This window comes from Lutra lutra, chromosome 9 (genome assembly GCF_902655055.1).
Source record: "Lutra lutra chromosome 9, mLutLut1.2, whole genome shotgun sequence".
NCBI lineage: Eukaryota > Metazoa > Chordata > Mammalia > Carnivora > Mustelidae > Lutra > Lutra lutra.
The window spans coordinates 129,557,901-129,576,997 of NC_062286.1; the positions used below are offsets into that span (position 1 = coordinate 129,557,901).

Here is a 19,097-nt window from a genome sequence, read left to right on the forward strand (position 1 = left end):
CCGCCTGCGAGCCGCCGGTCCCGGGGGACCAGCGAGGCCCCGGCAGGATGACTGTCACGTGACGCCGGCACCCACGTGACTCCGACTCCACATGACCTCCCGCGACCGGGCCCCTCCTGGAGAACGAGGACGCGGGGGAGCAGAGGTGAGGGCGTCCCGGGAGGCCGGAGGTGACCCGCGGCCCGGGGCGGTGCGGTGGGTGGGCGCTGGAGCCTGGCCGGGGACTTCTCTGGCCGCGCGCCGCCAGCTCCTCCGCGGGGCCGGCCCGCGGAAGCGCCGAGGAGCGAGGGAGCGCGGAAACAGGCGGCCCCGCTTCCTGCTGCAGATGATCGGAGCCGCGCTGTCGCCTCCTTGGCTGCTGCTGCTACTCCTGCCCTGGGCGCCCCCAGGCCAGGCAGCACCGGACGTCGATGAGATCCAGTGCCTGCCTGGGTTGGCCAAGCAGCCGGCTTTCCGCCAGTACTCCGGCTACCTCCGTGGCTCCGGCTCCAAGCACCTCCACTACTGGTCTGCGGCCCTCCCTCCGGGGCGGGGAGGGGACGGGGCGCGAGCTGGAGGAGGGTCTGAAGACCTCCTGGGGAGCCTGGGAGCGGGCGCGCTGGGAGGGGTCCCTCCCCCGGCACTCACCCTGCTCTGCCTCCCCTCCCAGGTTTGTGGAATCGCAGAAGGATCCCAAGAGCAGCCCTCTGGTGCTTTGGCTCAACGGAGGGCCTGGCTGCAGCTCCCTAGATGGCTTCCTCACAGAGCACGGCCCCTTCCTGGTGAGTGGAAAGCCACGGTCTCCCCCTTACAACCAGGAAGGGGACAGTCCCTAAAGGGGGGGCTGGGGAGGAGGGACAGCAGGACTTGGAGGTGTTCCCAGTGTGCAGTTCTCCTGAGCCTGGGTTCCCTCGTCTGTACCATTGACTTGCTATACCTCGCAGGGGGTTTGCCTGAGTGTGGAGTGCCCAGCACAGTGGCCCTTGGCACTCAGCCCTCTCTCTCCTCTTCAGGTGCAGCCAGATGGTGCCACGCTGGAGTACAACCCCTATTCTTGGAACCTGGTATAGCTGGAGCCGGGGGTCCCGTGGGGGTGTCCGGGCACTCCGATGGGTTGGGGAGCCTTCTTCAGTTGGTTTCCTCCTGCCATGTAGATTGCCAATGTGTTGTACCTTGAGTCCCCAGCTGGGGTGGGCTTCTCCTACTCTGATGACAAGACTTATGCCACCAACGACACCGAGGTGAGTCCAGTGCCTGCCCTGTGCCCCAGCCTCCCCAGTTCTCTAAGGGTAGCATGAGCTGGAAGAGAAGAACATGGCGCTGGAGTCTGTTTTTGGCTCTTTCGCAGGCTGTGTGTGGTCTTGGTGAAGCCACTTCCTCTTGCTCAGAGTGGGTGGTGGGTGTCATGATCTCTGAATTTCTTTCTAGCTCCAATACCAGCAGCTTTCGGTTCCCTCCATCCTGCTTTCCCTAGGTCGCCCAGAGCAATTTTGAGGCCCTGAAGGATTTCTTCCGCCTCTTCCCGGAGTACAAGGACAATGAGCTTTTCCTGACAGGAGAGAGCTATGCCGGCATTTACATCCCCACCCTGGCCGTGTTGGTCATGCAGGATCCCAGCATGAACCTGCAGGTAGGGCCGCTGCGGGAGGGGAGTGAGGCAGCTTATGGTCATGGCCTTTCGGTGAACAAGGTCAAGCAGGCCATCTTCCCTGTCCAACTTGGTCTCCTTTGTAATGTGCTTGCCACTGGCTGGCCTACTCCTGCTCACGTGCCTCCCAGGACAGAAACTCACTTGTCAGCCAGCCAGATCTGTTCTTTGAGTGGCCTCCCCACAAACCAGCTTGGATTTCAGTGTCCACATTGCTGGAGGTCTGGGTGTAGCCCAGGGAGGCTCCTCCTCTCCCTCCAGATGACCTGGATGCCCTGGCTGTTTCACAGGGGTTGGCTGTGGGCAATGGACTCTCCTCCTATGAGCAGAATGACAACTCCCTGGTCTATTTCGCCTACTACCATGGCCTTCTGGGGAACAGGTATGGGAGGGGGCGGTTGGGCAATCTCCTGGGTGGGGCAGGTCATGAGATCTCAGGTCTGCTCTCCAGGCACATGATACCCCCGGGCCCTACCCCAGTTTATGACCAGGAGGTGGGGGCTGGGGTTGCTAGAAGTGTTCGGTGCGGGAAGGGACTGAGGAGGGCTGGTAGGATGGCCCCAGAGCAGCTAGATGGAGAACCTCCATATCATCCCCTGTGATCCGTTTCCTTATCCCCTGGGAGGCAGGTGGTGGTGGTAGGTTGGAGGGAGAAAGTGGGAGGCCCCCCTTGGGCCTGAATGCTTTTGTGCCTCTCCTACAGGCTCTGGTCTTCCCTCCAGACCCACTGCTGCTCTCAGAACAAGTGTAATTTCTACGACAACACCGACCCAGAATGTGTGACTAATGTGAGGTTCTTCCCCCAACCTCTGTCACCCCTGACACCCCCAGCCCAGAGAAGAGGACCACATCCCTTCCTTGGGGACTCCCTGACCCTGTCCCCTTTGGCTTTCCTGTCCTGCCTCCTACAGCAATTTGGTGTTTTCTGGGACACATCTAGGGATGTGTTCCTGTCACTACTTCCTGTGACTTTCTGGGCAAATCCTAGAATCCCTGGGAGGGAAAGGATCTCTCAACATCTACAGTGTTCCAGGCACTGGGCTGACATAGGTCCACACGGATTATTTAATATTTAAGTTTCCCCTTTAAGGGACATCGTATTGTCCACATTTTCCAAAAGAGGAAAGTGATGTCAAGAATGTTAAAGTTACTCGCCTGAAGTCACAGTGCTAGGAAGTAGTGCCACGAGCGTTTAGACCCCGGGCTGGCAGAGGCCTTCCACTGAGCCTCAGTTCCCCTACCTGTAAAAAAAAGTGGGGGGAGGGTAACAACAAGAGGCGAAGCAGGAGAGTGATGAATCTTGGGACATGTTGGTGAGATCCTGGGGAGACCAGGGCTTTGTGACACGGGGGTGGCTCGGCATGTCATTGCAGCTACAGGAAGTGTCCCGCATCGTGGGCAACTCGGGCCTCAACATTTACAACCTCTACGCCCCCTGCGCTGGGGGTGTGCCTGGGCATTTAAGGTAGGCCCTGCGGTGTGCCCTGGGCGCCCTAGCCCCGCCTGGAGACGGAGGCAACCATCCCCTACTTCCCTGGCAGGTTCGAGGAGGACACGGTCGTGCTCCACGACTTCGGCAACATCTTCACTCGCCTGCCGATCAAGCAGACACGGCATCAGGTGTGCAAATATCTGAGCTGCTTCTGGTGGGGGTGGGCCAGGGCGGCAAAGACCCTGACCTTTGGTCTGCTCTCCCAGGTGCTGCTGCTGCGCTCTGGGGACAGGGTGCGCATGGACCCGCCCTGCACCAACACCACGGCCGCCTCCACCTACCTCAACAACCCTTATGTGCGCAAGGCCCTCCACGTCCCTGAGCAGCTGCCCCGCTGGGACATGTGCAAGTGAGGCGCTGCGGCCAGCCATGGTCTGGGGGTGGCAGGCTCTCGGGGCCTGTGGGTATCAGACGGGTTCCCAGGAACCCCTTGGCCAGGGTCTCTCAGGGGTGACCTTCAGGGTGTGGTGGTGAGTTAGTTGTACAGGAAGTCTAACCCTTCAGCTGATGGAGGTTTCACCAGTTCATTGGTAAAATGTTAGTTTGCTTCCCCAGTAGTGAGTCAACAGACCCTGTCCCCAACCCCCGCTCCAGTCCTCAGTTGCACAGATCTCCTGTGACCCGTGTTGAGTAACATGGTGACGCCCGGCATGGCAGGGGCCACTCAAGTCCATTCTGATTGACCAGTACCCCTGCCCTCCTGCCGTTAACGCTCTGTGGTTCTCACACCCGTGGGCCCCTTGGTGCTAAATCCCAATCGTGGGCCCGTCACTAAATGTTTCCATCTACGCTTCCCAACGCGGGTGAGTGGAGGACTTCGGTGTTCCAGCCTCTCGTCCAACTAAGTCCTAGAGACGTGACACAAGGAGGGGACTGAATCCCAGCTCTGCCCCCTGGGCTGGAGCTTTGAGCTGGGAGGGGACAGGAGGGGGAGGTCTGCCATGTGACTCTGTTCCCCTTTACCTGGTCTTCATGGGGCCTGCCCACGTGCTCCCGCAGCTTCCTGGTGAATATACAATACCGCCGCCTCTACCAAAGTGTGCAGGACCAGTACTTGAAGCTACTCACCACGCAGGTGAGTGGGGGCTGCGCGGTGGGGGCCACCAGCAACCTCAGGGCCCCCTTGAGAGTGCCACTCTGGACACCAGAAGCTGAAACTCTAAGAAACAAAGCCCATTGATACAGGGTCACGATTTGAACATGACTTTGTCCCCCACCCCATGCTGCTCTGTGGTAGGAGGCTGGGGGTTCTGCATCGGCTAAGGAGACTTTAGGTGGAGAAGAGCTGGGAGAACATGTTACAGACAGGCAAATGGAGGTCCAGGGTGGGAAAGAGCCTTGTCTAAGGTCATCTAGGAGACCCTGACAGCCAGTCAGGACCAGATTCTGTATCCACAGTGATTAGAGCAGGAGCTCTAGTGTCAAATGGACTGTGTGCAGGTTCCTTTACTAGCCGTATGACCCTGGGCACGTTTCTCATATCTTGAGATTTGGTTTCCCCACCTGTAAAATGGGGTTAATAACAGTATCCACCTTTACAGGTGAAGCATTTAGTAGAGCACTGGACATGTAGAAAACAGAAAACCTGAGTGTTTCCTGCTTCATGCTATTTAGCTGGGTCCCCTGAATTCCCTGAAGGGGTAGGGCTTGAACTAGGGAAGGGCTGGGTCCTGCGCTCACGCCAGAGCCCCCATTCCCTCTCTTGCCCGGCTTCAGAAATACCGGATCCTGCTGTACAACGGAGATGTGGATATGGCTTGCAATTTCATGGGGGATGAGTGGTTCGTGGATTCCCTCAACCAGAAGGTAAGGCGCAAGGATCCCAGCTCTGGGGAGGGATGGGGCAGCTGTGCCTGGCAACTGGGCTCTGGGCAGACAGACGGCAAACCTGGGGGAGTTCCGGGCCCCTGAGGTCTTGCTGGCAGCTGTGGGCAACAGCAGGCTGCTAAGTCTTTCCTGGTGGGGCAGATGGAGGTCCAGCGCCGGCCCTGGTTAGTGGACTACGGGGACAGTGGAGAGCAGATTGCTGGCTTCGTGAAGGAGTTCTCCCACATCGCCTTTCTCACCATCAAGGTAGAGCCTGGGCCTGACGAGGGTTGGCTTGGCTGGAGGGGATGGGGCAGGACCCATCCTCTCCTCCCAGCTTTCTGTTACACTGGGTTACCGTCTGGGCCCATAAGAGCAAGTTTTCTGGAGGGAGTGGGAGAAGAGGAGGGTCACTGGCTGAGGGATCCAGTAGGATGGAGGGGGCACCCAGGGGCAGGGGTGACACAGGAAGGTGATCTTACAGAGCTTTGCTTCTAGGGCGCTGGGCACATGGTCCCCACCGACAAGCCCCAGGCTGCCCTCACCATGTTCTCCCGCTTCCTGAATAAGCAGCCGTACTGATGGAGACCAGTCCCCCTTCTGCCCGATGCAGCCGTACTGACAGAGACCAGTCCCCGTTCTGCCTGATGCAGCCATACTGACAGAGACAAGTCCCCCTTCTGATCCAGCCCCTTTCCTGCCTCTCCTGCTAGGAGGGAGGCCCTCTTTTATGCAAAATGCCCCTGTGGGGCAGATCCCGGCCTCCAGAACCAACCTACCACCCCCACCACTGACCCCTCCACAGCCCTCTGCCTCCCAGACCAGGCCCCAGTGCTTCAGTAGACAGCCTGGGGGAGTTAGCACTTTATTCCTGACTGGGGTGGGGCCTGGCCCCTCCCTTCATGCACTGGAACACAGCAGAGCTCAGCACAGCCCAGGGGAGGGTGGACGGACTGTAATCAATGGATTGACTGATTATGGGATTAAATTGGATACAGCTTAAAGCCCTGTCTTCTCTGTGGCACTGGGGGTTAGGACACTATAGGCTGGGGGTGGAAGGTCCTGGGGGAGGGGATGACAGGCGTCTGGAGTCCCAAAAGCCCCTCCCAGGGTGGGCTTGAGGACTCAGGCAGCCGCTGTGGAGGGCGGAGAGGCACTGGATGTCCAGGGGTCCCGGGTGTCGGCAGGCCGGTTCTTCTCAATCACCTCTCGCAGCCCTTTGGCAAAGTGGAGGTCGGCCCCAATGGTGAGGAAGCCCTGTGCAGTGGGACAGAGAGGGGAGTCTGTTCATTCAATCACAGAGGCCAAAATTTTGAGATAGAGTCAGAGTTCTTAGCCTTGAGGGGTTCTGTTTAGTGGGACAGGAGGAGCAGCAAAGAAGGTCTTCTAGCTCCCTGTGAAGGGTGTAAAAGAGAGGCTGCAGGAACACAGTCTGTGGAGGTCAAGGAGGGCTTCCTGGAGGAGGTGACCTCTTAGCTCAGACGGTCAAGATAAGTAGATATTAGGGGTGGAATCCGGGAAAAGGCTTAGAAGGTGAGGGCACAGCTGTGCAGAGGGCTGGAGAAGTCTGATGATGGAAGATTAAAATGGGAGGGGCCGTCAATGAGGGAGGAGCTGGGGTCAGGTAGCCCAGTTAGGTTGGTGGTGAATCAGGGGCGGGGAGGCTCTGCCCTCCTGCGTCAACCCCCCACTCACCGCATGGTTCGTCACCACCTCACGCACAAAGTTGATGCCCTCGGGTAGTGGGATCTGCACCCCCCGCCACATCCGCTCTGTGGGTGGGAGCAGTTGGCTCAGCCGGGATCCACCCAGCTCCCCTCTCTTCCCTCTCCTGCCCTCCGACCCCCAGCCCTACCATTGAGCATGGGCATCACCCCAATCTGCAGCATGGTCTTCAAAGGGGCTTGCAGCGGGATCAGCTGGGAGGGAGAGGGCAGGACGTCAGGGCGAGCCATAGGAAGCCGACAGGCCTCCGCTGCCCAGCCCTGACCCGGCCTCAGCACTCCCTCCACCCCCAACTCACTGCCAGGGACTCCAAAGCGGACTGGTTCGAATAGATTCGGAACCTACGGGAGAGAAAGAAGTGTCCAGTAAGCTCAAGGCCCAGAAGTTCCCCTTCCTCAGGCCACCCGATGCCCCTCAGTCTCAGCCTCAGATGTTCCCATCCTCACACCTGTCTGCGGCTTCTGCCACTCGCCAGATGTGTATCCCGGGGTGGGGGAGTCCTTTCTCCCGCTTTCGGTTCCTTTTCTTCAGGTTTGCTACTTGTAATTCATTGACCACTTCCTGTATACCAGACTTGGCCTGACCACCTGGCGTGTATGGTTTGTGTTTAATGAAACTTACAGAGCTTACTTCCTCCTAGGTACTAAGCATGTTACAGAAGTTAAATAGTAAGATATTTTAAAATGCCAACGTGACTTCATCCTCCCGACAGCTCTAAGAAGTAGGCGCTATGAAATGATCTGTACTTTTTAGATGAGGCAGATAGAGCCTAGAGAGCCGAAGGCATTCGCCTGCGGTCTCACAGATGGTAGAGGGCAGAAGCTGCCTCTAGGATCTAAATTCTTTTTTTTTTTTTAAGATTTTATTTATTCATTTGACAGAGATCACAGGCAGAGAGGCAGGCAGAGAGAGGGGGGGAAGCAGGCTCCCCGCTGAGCAGAGAGCCCGATGCGGGGCTCGATCCCAGGACCCTGGGATCATGACCTGAGCTGAAGGCAGAGGCTTTAACCCACTGAGCCACCCAGGCGCCCCTAGAATCTAAACTCTTAACCACGACCCTGCAATATCTCATTTAACCTCTGGGACAGTGCTGTCCAGTAGAACTTTCCACAGACTGTGGCACATTTGCCCCCGCTGTGTAGTAACCCCTGGCTGCCTGTGGCTCACACAGTAGGTGCTATTTTTTCCCTCCATTTAGTCCATGAAGAAAATGAAGGTGTAGTGACTCTTAAGATCGGAAAAGCTGGGCTGTTTCTGCCTGAACCCCTGCGGTTAGGCTCTTTGCTGTGCGACTGTGGGACCGTGGGCACGTCACTTAACCTTGCTGGGCTGGTTCATTCCTCTCAGAAGACCTGCTCTGCCTGCCTCTGGGTCAAAAGATAATCTAGAGAAATTCCACCTGATTAAAATGCATTTGTTACACATGAACAAAGACCCTAGCTCCCCAGTAGCTATAGATCTGTTGTTGAACAGGTGCGACTATCCTGAAGGCACTCAGGCTCAGCAAGGTGAAGCACTTGCCCGACACCTTGACTGGCTGCTTACCGGCGCAGGTCCAGCTGGGTGCGCAGCGCCTTCCCCTGGAGTGCCATCTTGGCGCTGAGACGGGCATCCTACAGGCAGGGGGGTTGGGGCAGGGTTACTGACCCACGGGGTCCGCAGCATGCTCATCCCGACCCTCAGTACCCCGGCTCTAGTGTCCGCACCATGGTCATGCTGGACAGTTGGACCTCGGGCTGGTCAGGTGGGACCAGGGCTATGGTGACACTGGCAGTGACGGAGACAGTGCTACCCGAGGGCTTGATGGTGCAGCGAGGTGGGGCCAGGACGCGCAGCTCCAGCTTCAGCGGGGAGTCGATCACCGCTGGGCTCTGGGGACAGAGTGGGGGAGGGCGGGGGTAGTCCCAGATCTGCTCCCTGATGAGCCCCAGGAGGGAACATGGGGTGGCTCAGGCTCTGCCTGCTGGGAGCCCAGACCCGCAAAAAACAAGGACTGGTGTGGCTTCCCAGACCCTTCAGAACTGTGCCCAGCCTCTGTGCCTTTGCTCACGTGAGGGATGGAATGTCTCCTACTGCTTTCCTGAGTTCTTGCTAGTGGGGATCTATCTCTAGCCAGACTCCTCTGGGACAGTGTTTGCATCAGATATCCCCGCCCTCTGCCATATCGTCCTTTTCTCTGCACTGCTGTGCTCTTTCCCGTGTAGGCACTGACCAATATTTTGCCTGTGTGAGCTCATTCAGACCTCATCATAACCATGTGAGGCAGGTGCTATCATGCTCATCTTGGAGATGGGGAAACCAAGGCACAGAGAAGTTAAGTAACTTGTCCACGGTTCTGGAGTCATCCAGGTGCAGACCCTGGGATGCAGACCTGGGCAGTCTGGCCAGAGAGTCCATGAACCTCCCCCACCACTTGGCCATCAGGTAGATGGTGACGATGGGGATGACAGCAGCAGGAACAGCAGCTCGTGTTTCCTAAGCAGTTAACCTGCGCCAGGGGCTGCTCTAATTTCTTTACATGAATTAATTCAGTTAATCCTCAGCGACAGCCCTGGGAGGCTGTATAGTGTAGAAGAGATTAAGGGCAAGCCCTCTAACGATCACTGAGATACTTTTTAGATTTTGACCTCCCAACCCTCTTCCCATAAAACAAGGGGAAATCATAAGGCAAAAGAAGAATACATCAGGGCGTCTGGCTGGCTCAGTCAGTAGAGCATGGGACGCTTAATCGTGAGGGTAATGAGCTTGAGCCCCACGATGGGCATAGAGATTATTAAAAAAATTAACTTAAAAAAAGAATACATCGGTCATTGTTAGAGTCCCTACACTTAGAGAGCTTGGGTTCTCAGCCTGTGTTCCTCCTAGCTTCATGAAGCAGCAGCAAGGGCCCTTCCCAGACCTGGAATCGACCTTGACAAATAAGAGAACTTAGCCACAGGCGAGAGGTCGGGCCTTCTGTCTACTGCGCAGTGGCTGCAGGGGCCTCTGCTTGTACAGCTCACGCGTCCCCTCACTGGTGTGCAGGTGGTATGGCCGCCCACCCTGGCCACGTCCCTACCAACACTCACCAGTAGGACAATGCTCCCAAAGTAGGTGGCTCTCAGCAGCATGTCCAGATCGTGGGGCACCTGGAGAGGGGAAGAGGATGAGGCAGGGTTATTGGGAGTTTCGGACAGGTCCCCTCTTGGCCATCCAGCAGACAGACCCCAGCATACCTTGTCCCCCACCAGGGACAGCTTAAGGGCTTCCGCCCGGAAGTAACTCTCCATGGCAGAGTCAAAGAAGAACTCCGAGAAGGCCACGTACACCATCCGCTCCTCCTCCTGCAGCTGGGGCTCTACCGCCCGGTTGGGCAGGCTCCAGTTCTCCTCAGCCAGAGGAAAGAAGGCCCCCTACAGTTGGGGGATCAGGGTCAGCCTGGCCCAGCACCCAGATCTTCCCACGCCCGGTGTCAGGCCCCGTGAGGGTTGGACCCAGTTGCTATCTTTAGGGGTCTTATTAGCACAACTTTTTAAGTTGTATTTATTTAAGTAATCTCTCCTCCCAACATGGGGCTTGAACTCACGACCCCAAGATTCAGAGTCGCATGCTCTACCAACACCCCACCAGGTGCCCTCGTTGTTAGCACAACTCCTAAAAAGTCATTCAAAGGAGGGCAGCTGGAGTTCTGCAAGGGAGCACTCCCATTAGGCCAGAGAAGGGACACCCAGGAAAGGGACTTGGGGAGGAGGTGGCTTGTGAGTGGGTCTTGAAAGATACAGAGCAGGAGTGAGAAAAGCTGCTGTTTACATTTACATAGATTATGTGCATAGAGCTGTTATGTCCAACTGCTTCAGGGGAGGTGGGCATGAGCAAAGGCCCTGAGGCAGGAAGCCAGGGGCATATTTGGGAAAGAATGAGTGCAGAGAAACAGGGTAAAGTCAGAAAGGTGGGGACAGACAAGGTTAACCAGGCTCAGAAGCCAGACCCAGGGGTTGAACCGAATTCTGCAGGCCATGGGGATCCACTCAGCAGTGGAGTGGCCCAGAGCTGTGCCTTCAGAGGACAAAATGAGCAACACTGGGAACAAGGAGGAGGTCTGGTTAGGCCAGAGACACCACAGCAGCCAGGCAGCTCACCCGGAAGTCCATGTCCAGGTTGCTGTCGGAAGCGACTGGGTCCTTCAGGAGGGAGTAGTCGATGCCAACCAGCTCATCCACAGAGCTGCGAACTGTGGGAAGGAGCGCAGTCACTCAAGCTGCGTTCACCCTTCTGGGCCTGTTTCTCATCCACAATGCGGTGATTAGAAATCCTCCCTCGTAGGGTTGTTGTGGGGATCAAATTGGTTTTACGTGGGAAGCACTCCGTGCTCAGCAATATTAATGACCACTCCTGCCATAGCCACCCCTATGACAAGGGCTCCATGAGATCACTAAACAAGATGGCAAGGGATTCTTTTCCCTCATTGTCCCCCTGCCCTGTGTGTGGGGCATGATGATCTCTACCCCACAGCAGGCAGAGGTCACAGCAGGAAAAGGGAATTCGCATTAGCTGAACACCTGTTAAGTGCAAGGGATGAATACAGACAAGTTCCCAGTGATCAGCAAGTCCATATGGAGGACATAGACAATCACCGCTCAATTACTCATTCCAACAACCCCCACAAGGAGGCATCGGCAGCCAAGCGAAGACACCAGGGCCCAGAGAAAGGTGAGTACTTACCTAGGGCCACATGGCCAGTCAGCAGCAGAGGCCCTATTTGAGGCCAGGGCATGGCAGGGGGCTACTCTGAGGCCCTGCCTGGCAGCTACACACCTAGCCCCCTCCTCACCCCCAGTCCAGTCCCAGGCATGGCCTGGAGCTTCCCTCCCGGCCAGCACCAACTCACCAGGCACAGTGTCCAGGAGTGAATTGAGGAGCACCGTCCCTGCGTGGTAAAGCACAGGGCAGATCTGCGAGGTGGAGTCTAGAGTCAGGGCCTTCCAAAGAGGGGAGGGCACCCCACACACACACTACTGCTGTACCTGCTGGTTCAGGAGAAAGCGCATCCCCGAGATGATGAATGTGGAGAGGAACTCGTATACCTTCCTGCAAGGAGGGGAGAGACCACGTGAGCCCAGACTCTGCCCTACCCCAATCCAGGCCCAGGAGAAATCACTAGCCTGAGAGATGGGGAGGAGGTGGCTCAGCTTTACTGTATTACCACCTCTTTAATGGAGGATTTCCAAATCCCCCCTATAGCCTTATTCTCAAGACCTAACCCCTGCCCCCCACCAGCCCCATGAATTTACCCCCAGTTCTTCAAACCTGCTGTAAGCATCCCCACTTCCAGATGCTTACTCATACCCTCCCTTCCACCCTCAGCGTTCCTGTCCTGTATGTCCCTCTGTATAGGCTCAGATGCTTCCTCTTCCAGGCAGTCTTCCCAGATTACCCTCTTCTGAACCCAGGGAGGACTCCGTTCCTCCCTCAAAGCCCCAATAACAAATATTTTGTACCTTCAGCTAGGCTCTGAGTTCCTTTATGAATCCTCAAGGACTTGCATATACGTTATTTTTTTGATAAATAAAAACTTGGCAGTCTACCAACACCAGATGATAAATCCACCATCTTTTCTTTCCCACTCTCTTTGAGAACAATCATTAAGTCCCCTTCTCAGCCCCAAACCTGAAATTATGCTATTGTTTTTATCAGTAGTAGTGAGGGCTACCAATTACTGAGTTCATGTCCAGCTGCACATACTGATGCTCACAATTACTCTTATCTAGGAAGCTAGCCACTAACATGCCAGGCACTGTTCTAAATATGTGTACATATATTAACAAACAGTCTTCAGAACATAAAATTATAAAATAGTTCCTATTATCATCCTCATCTTACCAATGAGGAAATTGAGGCACAGAGCTTCAGTGACTCGACCAAGGTCACACAGCAGGGAAATGAGGATGCTGAGAGTTGGACCCTGTTGACCTGGCTCCCAAGTCTGTGCACTTTGCATCGTACTAGGTAGTAAGGCTCAAAGGGGGGTGCCCTGGGTTGGAGATCGGGCTTACTTGAAGGTTCCCCCGAAGGCTGCGTGCATTCTGGAGACCGAGGCCTGGCAGGAGACGTTAGACACTTTGATGCGGCCGGTGGCATCCCGGGAGAGCTGCAGAGCAGTGCGGATGGACACACCCTCGGCAGAGGCATTGATGTAGCCCCCATCATACCTGCAAGGGGGGGTGGGGCAGTCAATGTCCAGCCTAACAGGGTCTTCGCCAGCCCCCACCCACCCCATACCTCATGATACTTTTCTTTAAAAGATTTTATATATTTATTTGACAAAGAGATCACAAGTAGGCAGAGAGGCAGACAGAGAAAGAGGGGGAAGCATGCTCCCTACTGAGCAGAGAGCCCAATTTGGGGCTCCATCCTAGGACCCTGAGATCATGACCTGACCCCAAGGCAGAATCTTAGCCCACTGAGCCATCCCGGAGCCGCGTCATGATACTTCTTTTTTTTTCTTTTAAGATTTTATTTATGTATTTGACAGAGATCGCAAGTAGGCAGAGAGGCAGGCAGAGAGAGAGGAGGAAGCAGGCTCCCTGCTTAGCAAAGAGCCCAATGTGGGACTCGATCCAATGACCCTGGGATTTTGACCTGAGCCGAAAGCAGAGGCTTTAACCCACTGAGCAACCCAGGAGCCTCCTGTCATGATGTTTCTTAATAAGTCTTCACTTCCCCAGTTTACTAGACATTCTACCAAACCCTTATGAAGTGGGTCTGCTTGTCCCTATTGCACAGATGAAGAAATTGAGATGCAGGAAGGCTAAACGATTGTCCACAGCCCCGCGGCCTCTCGGCCCTCCTGATCCACCCTCCACTCCCCGGCAGTGCCAGGTCCTCACAAGAACCAGTAGAGAAGCTGCCTCCGGAAACGCAGCCCCAAGGACGCGTTGCTGATCTGTAGCACCAGCTCTTGCTCTGGCTGGAAATGGAGCTCAGAGGATGTCAGCTGCAGCTCTGTGACCTTCACCCTTCAGGAAGCCTCGGGATTAGTTTCAGGACCACGAAGAGGGGGTCTCACCCAACCACAGGAAACTAATTCCCTCCTCTCCCGGTCCAGGCCTGGGAAAGCTGAGGTGGGTGGAAGGAATTCTCCCACTTCCCCTCAAGTGCGGGGCCTGGACTTGGACAGCTTGGAGATGAGCTTCTCCCGACCCAGGTGTTAAAAGTGAGCTTCACCCCTTCTTTAGAGGCCTGATTGCTTACACTCCCTTCCCTCTCACACCCTGTAGTGATTGACCTGCTCTTTTAACCGAATGCTTTGATTTTGTCTCTGTCTGCTGAGCTGCATATCCCATTTCTCCTATCCCCACCGTCGCAAGTTCTTGTCTCTTGTTTCCTGGTACCTTTCCCTTTAGCTCCATCTCGGAGCCTAGACCCCACTCTCATCCACTGGCAAATTTCCTGACTCCCCCTTTCCGGGGCTCTTTAGCCACGCCTCAGCCAGCAAGGATTCTGCTTTGCGGTTCTTGGTCCCGCCTATGTTGGAGGGCTGGGCCTTTATATTCTCCGCCCCCATCCTGTTTCTTGAGTCCCGCCCCCAAGATGTGGCCACGCCCATACCCCCACCCACGTTGTCCCTCCCCCCCCCCGGCCCTAGGCCCCGCCCCGAAGCCCGAGACCCCGCCCCCCAGGTCTCCTGCTTACTCCGAGATGTTGTAGTAGAATTGGCCTTCCCGGCCCCGCAGGTCCGGAATGGTGATGGTCTCCAGCTCTTGTTCCAGAAAGCGCAGGCCCTCCTGCTTCACTGAAGTAGCAGCGAGAAACCTTAGGTCCTGCGCCCACGGCCTGGGCGACCCCTCCCTCATCGGCCCTCAGCCGACCCAGAGCCTTACCCAGCTCCAGCGCCTTGGAGGTGATGCGGATCTTACAGCCGGGGAGCTCCGCATGAGCGCCTACCAGAAACGCTAGGAGGAGGGCCCCGAGGAGGGCCATGGCGAGCGGGCCTGGGGTGGGGTGGGGTCGCTGGAGTCATCAGGGCCGCCAAAACCCACTCCCCGGTTGTCCAACCAGAAAAGGGACTGGCCGGATCCTTACCCTCGAAACAGCTCTTCAGGGAACTTGGAACCAATTATATTGCCTCCATTTGGCAGATGCGGAAACTGAGGCTCAGAGAGGCGATGCGACTCGCGCTCTGGTTCCCAGAGGATTTGGGACACGGGGGAAAGGGAGGGGACATCTTCGGTCCCCCCGTGCACCCGCCGCGTGATGAGTTTGGACCTCCCGGGTACCAGCGCCCCCCCCCTTTCCTTTAGCAGAGGGCGGGCGCGGCTTGCCTGTTACTATGGAAACGGCTGCACGCGCATTCCTGGGGGGTGTCTCGCAGTCTCCCAGGCCCCGCGCCGGGGGGAGTAGAGGGGGCTGCCGGCCCGACCTCGGGCTCACCGGTCTCCCGGCTCCGCCGGGTCCTAAATCCCTGCCATCGCGATTCGGCCTGGTACCCACCCCCACCCCCATATCAGCGCCCGCCTTCATGGGATCTCTACCCCACCCGGGTTCAGTAGACCACGCAGCTCAGCGAGGGGCTGGGGGTGGATGGGGACGTGCCCCAACTCACTGCGGCGGAGCTGGGGGCGTCGGTGCGGTCACGTGGGGCGGCGGGCTGCGCAGGGGATCCGGGCGGCGGGGTCTGGCGGGCAGTGCTGGTCCAGCCGCCTTTATAATGCCGGGCCTCTCCGACCCCCCCTCCTCGCTCCTGCTCTCCCCTCCTCCCTCAGGGGCTGGGAGGGGACGGGGCGGAACGCTGGCAGCCGCGAGGGTGGAGAGGGCTGTACAGAGCCCCGTGACAAGCCGGGCCGCTGTCAAGACAAGTGGGGGACCCAAGCCGGGAAGGAGGGAGGGAAGTGCAGGAATTGACCCGCCCAATCCCAACAGTCCTTGCTTCTCTGGGACCTTGGTTTAAATTCCAAATGCCCATGTCCTCTTGTATGATCCTGAGCAAGTCACTTCACTTGGGTCACTGTGCCTCAGTTTCCTCATTCAGCAAAATGTGCGGGATACTTGGGACCACCCACAAAATCAATGCCCAAGGCACATTTTCTTCCTTTCCGCCTACAATCATCAAGACCTCTTCTTGGCAGGCTTCACCCGGGGACCCCCCCCCCCCACCACTACTACCAAATGTCTCTATGTCACTATGTAGGGACCTAACAGGCCCTTCTCCCACCAGAGTCCAAGCAAGTGTTGCCTGCCCAGGAGGTCGGGCGCAGACTGCTGGAGTCACCCCAGAGGCAGGCAGGGTTGGTGTTTCCCAGGGACTGTGGATTTTGTGTGTGTGAACCTTTGAAGCTAGGTTCTCCCCACAGTATCTCCATCTACTGCCTGCGGTGTGTTCCCAGCTCCTGGGACTGGCACAGAGTAGGTGCCGGCTAACCCTAACCTTTGTTTGTTGTCAAATGGATGAAAGCGGAAAGGAAAAGCAATAAAGGTGAGTGTCCACTGAACACATATATATGTAGCACTAAGCACACTCATCCAGGTAGGAATGCCAACATGTCCTGATTTGCCCAGGACCTTCCTAGCTTTGAAACTGAAAGTCTCCCTTCCGGGGAACCCCCTCAGTCCCAGGCCAACAAGGATGGTTAGTCATCCTAGATCTAGAGGAACTTATTTAATCTTAACCTATGAGGTTGGCACTAGTATGGACCCACCCTAGCAGGAAACCAGATGTAAAGACCACTGGACAGCTACTACCAGAAAACCCACGAACTGTGAAAGGGTGGGAGGTGGTATTCCTAGCCCAGTAGCTAGTGCTTAGAATCTTGAGTCCGACAGACCAGGATTCAAATTCTTGGAATTCGTCCAATTCTTGGACCCCTACTGAAGCAGCGCTGAGACTCAGCTTCCTCTTCCGAAAACAGAAACAACAAGGTCGTTGCAAGAATAAATGTGCCTCCTGGCTGTACTGAGCACAGTACATGGCACACCACTAGTGCCAAATAAATACTGGCTATTCGGATGAGAGGCACACCCCACAAGCACATGAGACAGAAAGGGTTGAGGAGAGGAAGGAAGAAAGAGCTAAGGATATCCAGAGGAGGAAGTGCCTTAATGCCTTTGAACTCTAGTAGCCCTCACTCTTCCTGGAGACTGGCTCAAGCAGAAAACCTGGCAGATGTTAGTTTTCTTTCTTCTCATTTTCCTTTTTTTTTTTTTTTTTTTTAGATTTTATTTATTTATTTGACAGAGAGAGAGCACAAGCAGGGGGAGCAGCAGGCAGAGGGAGAGGGAGAAGCAGGCTCCCTGCTGAGTAGGGAGCCCAATGTGGGGCTCATGGGGTTCCATTCCAGGACCCTGGGATCATGATCTGAGCCAAAGGCAGATGCTCAACCGACTGAGCCATGCAGGCGCCCCTCTTCTCAATTTCTTTTTTTTTTTTTTTTAGAATGCCAGTTTTTGTTTGGTTTTTTTTTTGGTGTTTTTTTTTTTTTAGATTTTTTTTTTTTTTTATTTGACAGAGATCACAGGTAAGCAGCGAGGCAGGCAGAGAGAGAGAGGAGGAAGCGGGCTCCCTGCCGAGTAGAGAGCCCGATGTGGGGCTCGATCCCAGGACTCTGGGATCATGACCTGAGCTGAAGGCAGAGGCTTTAACCCACTGAGCCACCCAGGCGCCCCTGTTTGTTTGTTTTTAAGATTTTATTTATTTATTTGACAGACAGAGATCACAAGCAGGCAGAGAAGCAAGCAGAGAGGGAGAGGAGGAAGCAGGCTCCCTGCTGGGCAGAGATACCAATGCTGGGCTCGATCCCAGGACCCTGGGATCACGACCCGAGCCGAAGGCAGAGGCTTTAACCCACTGAGCCACCCAGGCGCCCCAGCCCTCTTCTCAATTTCTTAACTGAAATGCAAGCTCCATCTTTGTATCACTGGGATGTCCTGCAGGAGATTCTTGTTTCCTGCAGGTCACTGTCTCCGCAGCAACCCCAATGAGCTTTAAATGGAGCTGTGTGATCTTGGGCCAGTGGTTTAACCTCTCTGGGCCTGTTTCCACATCTGGACTGCTTGTAGGGGTTAAGAGTTAATGCATTTTTTTTAAGAGTTAATGGACTTAAAGGACTTGATGAGCACCTGGCATTTAGTAAGGGCTCAGAAAATGTCAGCCCCAATCATCGGCGTCCTTTGTTAGTATCTAGGGCTTTCCATGACACTCAGAATAAACTGCGGCCTCTGTGCCCTGACTTCCAGGCATGCTACACGCGTGCCCCTGTCTCGTCACCCACCCTCTGTCATCCCCCTTTATTTTGCTCTGGCCACACTGCCTTTGCACTTGCTGTTCCCTCTGCTTGGAATGCCTTTCCACCTGATCTTCCCACAGCTCGCTCCTTGTCATGCTGGTCTCAGCTTCAGCGGCATTTCCTCAGAGAGGACTTCCTGCCTACCTCACCATTACTCTCAGTCCCATCAGCCTGGCTTATTTGCTTTATACATCTTGTGACCAGTTAATATCAGTCCACCAAAGTATTGGTGAATGGAGACATGGTCTGTGTCCATGAGAGCTAGGATCTGGTTCCCCACTTATTCCCCAGTGCCTAGAACCGTGCCTGCACGGAGGAGGTCCCGCCTATTTGCTGAGTGACTAAACTGGTTTGGAGCCCTCAGGTGTGTCTGGGGGACAGGTGACATCTATAGCACCCCAGATTCTTAAGGGACTCCTGTCCCATGTTTGTCTCAGCCCGACTGACCCTAAACACAGCTCTGGGCTCGGGGACAAGATGGACTCACTGGCCTTGAATCCAGGGACTTGCCCTGGCAGCCTGACTCTCCATCCCTTGGGTTTCCCCTTCCTCCTGAAGCGTGTGCCCCCAGCCCTCACACTTCAGTGACACTGGCAGTTGGGCAGCCCAGGGGGGTCTTTGGCAACCTCCCTGAGTGCTCAACACGATCTGAGAGATGAAGAAATCAGAAGCCCCAAATCCCTTCCACTTTCACTCCCAGCTTTGAAGAGGGAAGGAGGGACTTTCCAGCCCTCAAAGGGACAGGACAGAAATCCTTTTCTAGCCCCTGTTGTGCACCCATCACAGCGATATTGTTAAACCACGAGGAGAGCAAAGTATTATTTAATTAGCTTTGGAATCACACAGACCTGGTTCAAATCCGGCTCCTGTCATTTTCTAGAGCAGAGGTCAGAGAGCGGTTCCTGTTAAAAGTCAGATAAGATAGTACATATTTTAGGCTGTGCTGGCTCTGTGGTCTCCGGTCAGCTGTTCAAACTCCTCCACGGCAGCTATAAACAAGACTTACACGAACAGACTGCTTGCTGGATTCGCACCCATGAGCTGTAGGTTGCCAACCCCTGTTCTAGAGTAAATTAAAAAGTAAATCTCAGGGTGCCTGGGTGGCTCAGTGGGTTAAGCCTCTGCCTTCGGTTCAGGTCATGATCTCAGGGTCCTGGGATTGAGCCCCATATCGGGCTCTCTGCTCAGC

General features: G+C 55.7%; 2 protein-coding genes across 6 annotated transcripts in view; one reads left to right on the forward strand and one right to left on the reverse strand.

Annotated features, from left to right (window-relative positions):
• Positions 1 to 5,929, forward strand: CTSA (cathepsin A). The gene is made up of 15 exons (XM_047743971.1): positions 1 to 145; positions 326 to 507; positions 650 to 761; positions 993 to 1,043; positions 1,134 to 1,220; positions 1,454 to 1,609; positions 1,918 to 2,009; positions 2,331 to 2,415; positions 3,001 to 3,092; positions 3,169 to 3,247; positions 3,326 to 3,468; positions 4,119 to 4,194; positions 4,836 to 4,925; positions 5,088 to 5,192; positions 5,424 to 5,929. The coding sequence occupies exons 1-15, from the start codon at positions 92 to 94 to the stop codon at positions 5,505 to 5,507; spliced, it is 1,488 nt and encodes a 495-aa protein (XP_047599927.1). The 5' UTR covers positions 1 to 91; the 3' UTR covers positions 5,508 to 5,929.
• Positions 5,775 to 19,097, reverse strand: part of PLTP (phospholipid transfer protein) — a 25,150-nt gene continuing 11,827 nt past the window's right edge. Inside the window, exons 1-17 of one of the 5 annotated variants that reach the window (XM_047743969.1) lie at positions 15,232 to 15,472; positions 14,712 to 14,808; positions 14,510 to 14,620; positions 14,322 to 14,421; positions 13,517 to 13,645; positions 12,683 to 12,838; positions 11,654 to 11,717; positions 11,518 to 11,581; positions 10,769 to 10,860; positions 9,866 to 10,042; positions 9,719 to 9,778; positions 8,357 to 8,521; positions 8,196 to 8,263; positions 6,949 to 6,991; positions 6,781 to 6,844; positions 6,621 to 6,697; positions 5,775 to 6,182 (exon numbers count right to left, since the gene is read on the reverse strand). In XM_047743969.1, the coding sequence (XP_047599925.1) occupies positions 6,051 to 6,182; positions 6,621 to 6,697; positions 6,781 to 6,844; positions 6,949 to 6,991; positions 8,196 to 8,263; positions 8,357 to 8,521; positions 9,719 to 9,778; positions 9,866 to 10,042; positions 10,769 to 10,860; positions 11,518 to 11,581; positions 11,654 to 11,717; positions 12,683 to 12,838; positions 13,517 to 13,645; positions 14,322 to 14,421; positions 14,510 to 14,609 (1,491 nt within the window). In that variant the 5' untranslated portion in view covers positions 14,610 to 14,620; positions 14,712 to 14,808; positions 15,232 to 15,472 and the 3' untranslated portion in view covers positions 5,775 to 6,050. Of the gene's footprint in view, positions 6,183 to 6,620; positions 6,698 to 6,780; positions 6,845 to 6,948; positions 6,992 to 8,195; positions 8,264 to 8,356; positions 8,522 to 9,718; positions 9,779 to 9,865; positions 10,043 to 10,768; positions 10,861 to 11,517; positions 11,582 to 11,653; positions 11,718 to 12,682; positions 12,839 to 13,516; positions 13,646 to 14,321; positions 14,422 to 14,509; positions 14,621 to 14,711; positions 15,165 to 15,231; positions 15,473 to 18,756; positions 18,811 to 19,097 lie in introns of those variants that run through there. The other 4 variants (XM_047743966.1, XM_047743968.1, XM_047743970.1 and 1 more) reach the window with 4 other exon arrangements.